Source organism: Myotis davidii, unplaced genomic scaffold, assembly GCF_000327345.1.
Source record: "Myotis davidii unplaced genomic scaffold, ASM32734v1 scaffold21, whole genome shotgun sequence".
NCBI classification, from domain to species: domain Eukaryota; kingdom Metazoa; phylum Chordata; class Mammalia; order Chiroptera; family Vespertilionidae; genus Myotis; species Myotis davidii.
The window spans coordinates 824,466-832,557 of record NW_006292573.1 but is presented as its reverse complement, the minus strand read 5'-3'; the positions used below and the strand labels follow the sequence as shown (position 1 = coordinate 832,557).

Below are 8,092 nucleotides of genomic sequence, written 5' to 3'. Positions count from 1 at the left end.
GTCTCAGTGTTTTTTCTTTCCTCCTAGTTGTAGAATTTCCACTCAGCCAGCTTTCCTGTGGTTCTGGATGATGTCCGTTTCGTCTTTTAGTTGTATTTTTGAAGTGGTTGTTCAAGGCAGCAAACTCCGGTGTTTACCTATGCCGCCATCTTGGTTTCTCCCCTCCCAGGCCGAGTATTGCCATCTTAACAATATTAAATTTTTCTGATTTATGAACATGCAGTATCTTTCCATTCCTTTTGATCTTTCAGTAATGTTATATAGTGTGTAGAATATAAGTCTTGCAATTCTTTTGCTAAATATAGTCTTTATATTTTTAGTGCTATTGTGAATGGAATTTTGGGGGAGGGGGGTGGGGATTGCAAGTGTGTAGACACCCAGTTGACTTTTATATATTGAGCTTGTATCCTGCAGCCTTACTCAACTTCTGTGTCCTTTTGAAATGTTTCCGTCATTCTTTGTCTACTTCTTACTTTTCTGGCACAGTCCAGGATTCAAGCATTTGTCTGAGGAGCCCTGGTTGCTTTTTGTAGAGAACAGTATTTAGAAATTAGCATCTGATCATTGCTACTAGGGTGTCCCAGTCCTTTGGCCCTTTCGATGAAGAGAGCTAAGAAATATATGTATGTACCTATACACACACTTTTATATTTATACTAGAGGCCCAGTGCACGAAATTCATGCATGGATACTGTCCCTAGGCCTGGCCGGTGATCAGGGCCAATTGGGGCCTTCTGGCTGCCAGCCAGGGCCTCCCTTCCCCAGCTGCTGGCTGGAGCCTTCCTTCGTTCTGTGCTGCCCCCTGGTGGTCACTGCATGTCATAGCGATCAATCGAACTCCTGGTCTCCTGGTCAAACTCCTGAGCAGACAATTTGCGTATTAGGCTTTTATATATATAGAGATTTAATTTTATAAATCTTCCTACTTATCTTTCTAGATAGATAGATAGATAACCTCCAAAACTGTTTCAGTTTAAAAATACAAGATTCATTCTAGCTTTTCCTTTTTCAAGTTTATAACTTCTTTCTCTGACAATAAGAAACATGGCTCTCAATATACTCAACAGATTTACTTATTTTCTCAGTCCTCTCAATTCTCAGTCCTTTAATCATTCTCCCAACCTTTGTAGAACTACTGCCCTGCTCAGCCGCCTTCTTCACACAGGCTCCAACTCCTCAGTTTTTCACATTCCAGCATCCCTGAAATCAGATGCATCTTAAAACTTGTGGTGTGTTATATCATTTTATTGCAGCATTAATTCTTTCTTAATGTTACATAAAATAATGATGCCTGTTATGATCGACAATATCTTAGCTTTGAAAAATGTGGTTATTTAGAGGTCTGTTTGCCTGGAATTAAGTAAATATGCCCTGGCCACTGTGATGCAATGGTTGGAGCATGAGCCCTGCACACTGAAAGGTCTTGGGTACAATTTCTGGTTCATGTCTGGGTTGCAGGTTCAATCCTGGACCCAGTCTGGGCTTGTGTAGGAGGCAACTAATCAATGTGTGTCTCTCTCATCAATATTCCTCTTCCTCTTCCCTCTCCAATTAGTTTTTGAGGCTTATGTCTTAATGTTCTTGCTTTTCCAAAATTTATTAGTTTTGTTAAATAGTGTAATTAACATGGTAAGCGCCATGTCGGTCACCGGTGACTGACACTATGCTTTCTGTCCGAACCGGTCAGTCACTGGTGAAATCGAATATCGGATATCCTGGGCTAAATGGAAACGCAGACAAAACAGGCTTGGTGCTTAAGGTGTTAATAGGATTTCATTGATAATATAACTAAAATATAACTTTATTAATATATCTACTTGGTTATGTCTGGTAACCAAGTAACCAATACTTCTTTATAACTTTGTTCTCTTAGGATACTTTTTTTGATTGTCATTTTTATATAATTTGTCTCTTAAATGGTATATTATCCTTCAAAACCTTGCTCTTATACTATCTAAAAGATTTTTATTTGTGATCATTCTTTATACTAGCCTGTAAGAATGAAGTATTCATTGTATTTATAGGATCTTCGGAATCAGCTCTATGAATCATATTATTTAAATTTCATTTCTGCTATTTCAAGAAGTAAACTGGAAGATATTGCAAACGCAGCATTAGCAGCTAATGCTGTACCACAAGTAGCCAAGGTAAGAGGTTTTCGTTGACTGATGACATTTTGTTAATATAAAATATAGTAATATTCTGAAACCTGTTAGTCAGTATAGGTGTCTAATTAATAAAGGACCAGAACCACCTAAGAATATTCAGACTCATTACTTTTAGAAAGAGTTCTGATAATGTAAATTATCTTAAACTTGACCTGGGCAAAATAAATCAAACCAAAGAAACCTACTTAATGAATTTGAAAGATAAAAAGAAGCTGAATCAATGTTTGTTTTAGGCTGGGATTAGTATAATCTTTTTAGCTCAACTTAGAAATAGCTTGCCAGTTGTGTTATCATAAATTATACTCAAAATGTATTGACATTGTTTTATCTATAATCACTACATTTACCGTAATATCTCTAGATCTTTTCTTACTTAGGAGAGAGGGTCTAGAAAAGCTAAATTGCATATTATAAGAAAAATGAAATTCACAATAAGCCAGCACTTCTATATCATAGTGACAGGTTCAGCTTTGTTAAAAATAAAGTCTGTAAAATATATTCTTGGTTATAGCCCTGTGCTTCTTGAATTTAGATGAGACATAAATGAAATTCTGGAGAATGTATAGAGCAAATAAAAAACTAAACAACCATGCATTTACTTCTTATTTTTTCTCACTGACTTAGATTTAGATAATACTTTATTATTTCTGATTAGTTTTTGAGGCTTATGTCTTAATGTTCTTGCTTTTCCAAAATTTATTAGTTTTATATAAAACTAGGGGCCCAATGCACGAATTCGTGCACCTTGAAAGGAACTGTGGGCCGTGAGGCTGCGGTGGGCACAGGGGCAGGTCTCGGCCCATCCTCCATGCCATCACCTGGCCCCTCCTGCCACGGCCTCCCAGTCCCCTGTCTGCTGGCAGTCCCACTCCCACCACCACTCCCACGCGCTGACAGCACTGGCCCAGCTCACACCCTCTGATGGCACGGAGCAATTGGGGCCAGCGCCATCAGTGGGTATGAGCAGCAGCTGCTGCCCCGATTGCCCCTCAAGAGCAGGGCGGGGGTGGAGAAGCCCTGAGAGGCGATTGGGGCCTACAGCTACTGCTCACACCCACTGACGGCGCTGAGCAATCGGGGCCGGCAGCAGGTGCGAGCAGGGGCAGCGTCAGCAGTAGGTACGAGCGCCAGTTGGAACCGCTGTAAAATAAGCCAGGGCTCAAAGGTTTATTTTTGTTTTCGTGGTGGGTTTTTTTTTTTTTATATTAAGTTTATTCTTGCCCAGTTAGGCAATCTGTTACATAGTATGATTTTTAGCTATTGAATAAAATTGTAATTTTTTTCAATTTTTGCCTTTGGTAGATTAAATCAAACTAAATGTGCTTTATTGTAAAATTGACTTGTAAACCTTTTTTTTGTTTGTTTGTTTCTAGGTTTTTGATCAGTATCTCAATTTTATTACTTTGGAAGATGATATGTTTGTTTTATGTAATCAAAATAAGGAGCTTGTTTCATATCGTGGTATGTAAAAATAGCGATATTGAATTTATTGTTAACAAAATGAATGGTGTACTGTAAAAAAATGAACTTGTTTAATGCCGTCCAAAACCAGCTTTGTTTACAGCTATACAGCTCAATAAGATTTTCTTAAAGCATGCAAAGAACACAGGTGTCATACCGAATTCTGTCACATAGAAACAAAATTTATTTAATAAACCTGTTTTGTAAACTCAGTGAAGTATCAGTTTTTTACCTTTTAGGTGCCACACAATAACTTGCATGAAAGGTTCACTCATGCCAAATAAGACAGTATTTTAGTAGTGAGATTCAGTTTTTTAGCATTTTAACCCTTGGACAAGAACAAGTTACTTTTCTGTGCTTCGGTTCCTTATCTGTAAAATGAAGATAATAATACTACCTACCTCAGAGAGTTTTTGTGGGCAATAAATAGATGAGTGTAAAATGCCGAGAAAAGTTTCTGCTCATGGTATACACTCAGAAAAAGTTGGCTAATATTGCTGTTTGTCAAGATCAGACAACCACAAGGCGTCAGCAGCTTCTATAGTGCTGTTATAGAATGAAGTGCCTTTCTCAGATATAGGTTGTTAGACTCCGCAGTAGTGAGATTGAATATTGATTTTGAAGCAAATGCTGTCTAACCACCTCTAAAGCTTGCTTTCCAATTTTGGTAAACTGACCATTCCTGGGATGTAGGTTAAAATTAACAGACATTTATGCACACACGCACTACAGTATATTGTCTGTGTTTCTTTGTTGATTTTTTTTGTAAGAACACTTAACAGGAGATCTACTCTCTTAATATGTTAAAGTGTACAGTAGAGTATTGTTGACTATAGGTGCAATGTTGTATAGCAGATTTCTATAACTTACCCATGTTGTTTAACTGAAATTTAATGTCCATTGATTAGTTATGTCAAATATTTTTAAGAAAATTGCAGACTGTAGAAGATGTCATTAGCCAATTCAGTGAAATAATCATTAATTTGCTACTTAAGGATTGAGATGTTTGATGATGACTAGAATTTCAGTGGCTCTTAAGTGGAAAATATGTTCCCACTTAAGGGAGCACTTGGAAATGTGTAAGTGCCAGTTGTCACAACTGGGGGGGGCTGCTGCTAGCAGGGACTAGGGATGCTAGATATTCTGCATTGTGTAAACCATGCTCACACAGAAAATTGTTCTGCCCAAACTGTCAGTGGTGCCCAATTATGAAACGCTGGACCAAATGATAAACTACCTACAAGAAGAGAATATGAATATTTTGGTTTCATTGAGCTCCTTGATATACTTTTTTGTTGAAATTAAACAGCATTCCTATGCTTGAGCTTAGCCAAAAGCCCAAAAGCGATAAACAACACTCCTAAAAGGATAGATTTGTTGAATTGCCCATGTAAGAGATTTTTGACAGTAGTTGTTATTTACAGAAATTTATTCACAGTTAATTGAGTTATAAATTAATTAACTACTTAAGTTAAATGATTAAAACCTAGTTTCCCTTAAGTCTTTAAACTTATAAATGTTGACACATTATTTGAAATCTAGTTACATAAAAACAAGCACGTTTATTTTTATCAATTAACTCAGACTGAACAACTAAATTCTAGTCAGTCCTATTTAACAGCTTATTTAGCTTAGTTTGCTAAATTTCCTTAAACAGTTTAAATTGTATTTATAAATTCACTATATTAAATTTTATTTTTAAGTACTTCAGATACCAGACTAGGCAAATTTATAAATCTAACAAGCACAATCTACCCAAATATTTAAATAATTTTTAAAAATAATTAAATTGATGAGTCTAAGTTCATTAAACATTCAAGTACTTGTAAATTTAATTTTCTTACACTGCCTCTCAATTTTAAAGAGCACAAGTCTGAAATTATTAATTAGTAAATTTGTATTTAAATTTAATTTATTTAAGTATAATCATCTTAAACTGCTCATATTCTCAGTAGTATAGTTATTATAATAATTCTAGGTTGCTTCATAAAGCACTTTGCAATATAAGCTCATTTACTCCTTAGAATAACTGTAAAGAAGGTATTATTTTCATTTTCCAAAGGAAGAAACTGAGTCTCAGATGTTAAGGAAGTTAACAAGTGTACAGTAGAGTGTTAAAGTGTACAGTAGAGAACCAGGTTACTAAGCCCAGGCACTTATTCCAGGGACAGCACTCTTAACCATTATGTGCCAAATCCTCTCACACAGTACAAGTGCTTTAGCTGATCTTAAACAGATTATTCCAAACATAAATCAAATATACTAATGCCATGGATTTGGTTATCTACTTTCTGTGGATTGAGAATTTATCTTGTAAAGGAGGCAGATTTATATCTCAGTGAGACTCAAGCTAGTATCTCAGACAAACCAGATTGTTATCATAAGTGAATTGATGCTATCGATGGAAAGGTTTTTGACTATTCAGGTCAGTTCTCAGAGTGTGGGATTAGGGTATAGGACCAAAGGGCCAGAAGCTTCCATGTAGATTTTTACCTATATGTTATTAAAAAAATGAACTGAGTGTTTTCCTAGATTGTTATCCCCTAATTTACATAATTCACAGTTTACCCTTATGCCATTTCTATCATTAATTTAGATAAATGGCAGTCTGCACCAAGAAGTAGCACATTTTTTCATACAGATTCTGTATTGCCTGGCTCAATTCTTTATTGTTTTTATGTTCTCTGTCTGCATGGACAAAGTATTTCTTTACATATTTTGATATATCCAGTTGGATTCTGTTTCCTCTCATGTTAATCACAAGTAATATTAAATTTAATATTTTTTCACATTCAGGATGTTTGGAAATTAAAAATAGTATATAGATCCTATTTTAGTCTATTTTAGTGTAATCTTTTAACAAATAGTTACTGAGAATCTCCTTGTCAGACACTGGGCCTAGTTATTGTGTGAAATAGGAAGATGAATAAGGTCAAGTCTTTGATTATCAATGACAGTCTTCACAACAGTGTTTCTGAAAATATAGCCCCAAGAATCATTTAAGATGCTTGTCAAAGTTGCATATTTCTTAGAATTATTTCAAATCTATTGAATTGAATCTCTAGGGGAAAGGACCAAGAATCTCTAATTTATAATAGCTTTCATAGAAATTCTTTCTCTTCCATATTCTCAGAGTGATTCTTATACCCACTAAAGTTTGGGAACCATTTATGTACCATCTAGTAGATCAGAAAAGACTTTAATATAACTCAACATAATAAAAAGGAAATGATATGTGAAGTTGGTCTTGTCATAATTGATTTGCATTATTCTTTTCCGGCAGTAGTTGAAGATAAGTAGTTTGTTTAGGCCATCTAGTGCTTGTGAATAAAACTATGGAATACAATACATACTTTTCTATTACTCTAGCAAAAACTTTGTGTTTTATGTGGTGGCTTTTTTTCTTATTACTGCTCTGATATTGATACTAATTACTACTGATACTGAAGTGGGATTTTTTTAAGGTAGTATAATTTTTAATGGATACTTGTAAAGCTTAAGCATAAAAAATTTTACTTATTTGAGTATTACATATATTATTAAACTGAGTATTGATTAGGAGTTTAGTAATAATTTTAAGAGTTTAATAAAATAAGGCATACATTTTGGTCTCTTTATTTCTTTTTTACTTGTGTCATTTTAGCTATTAACAGGCCAGATATCACAGACACTGAAATGGAAACTGTTATGGATACTATTGTTGACAGCCTCTTCTGCTTTTTTGTTACACTGGGTAAGTTTTCAAGTCTTTCTTCAAAGTAAATTATTTAACAGCTCATTTTAATCTGTTAAACTATAATATCCTGTTTTTGTTTTTTATACACTCCACACATGCACTTATTTAGACTATTTTTTTGAAAAATATCCTGAAAGAATCCATATCTAATTCTTAGTGGGGATTATTTTAGTGTATTGGAATCAACAGGGTTAACATTGTACATGGCTAAAATTTGAATTTTTCTTATTAGATGTATAAATAAATTGCCATCAGACCAAAACAAAGTTTAAAAATTTGCTAATAGTCTAATTTTTACTTCTGCAGTTGACTGAGCACTCTTTGAATAGAATCTAAAATGCAACAATTTCAGTATATAAAAAATACAATGTTCTAAGTTTGTTTTATGAACTTCTCAATGCATTCGTTTTTACTTTATTTTAGATTTTTGCCTTTGAAAACTGTAGAGTAATAAATTAAGAGGTCTGATAAGTTGATAATTTTTAGGAGCACTTAAAATTATGTGAAGAGGTGTTTTCTGTTATCTTTTAAATTAATATTTCAAAAAGAGATTGTAATCCTGTATGGTTAATTTATAAAATAAATAAAAAATAATAATACCAAACTGCTAAATTATCTTCATTCTTTTCCTTTAACTGAAATTAAAATGAATCTTGTTTGTAACCTAAAATTATATACATGTATATTATTTTTCTTTAAAAAGACATATATATATACATATATATTA

The 8,092-nt window shown here is 34.0% G+C and overlaps 1 protein-coding gene across 2 annotated transcripts in view; it reads left to right on the top strand.

Moving 5' to 3' along the window:
• SCFD1 (sec1 family domain containing 1) overlaps positions 1 to 8,092 on the top strand; it is a 128,432-nt gene that overhangs the window by 20,404 nt on the left and 99,936 nt on the right. For both annotated transcript variants that reach the window (XM_006766015.2, XM_006766016.2), the window contains 3 exons: positions 2,025 to 2,147; positions 3,542 to 3,629; positions 7,273 to 7,362. In XM_006766015.2, the coding sequence (XP_006766078.1) occupies positions 2,025 to 2,147; positions 3,542 to 3,629; positions 7,273 to 7,362 (301 nt within the window). The remainder of the gene's footprint in view (positions 1 to 2,024; positions 2,148 to 3,541; positions 3,630 to 7,272; positions 7,363 to 8,092) is intronic.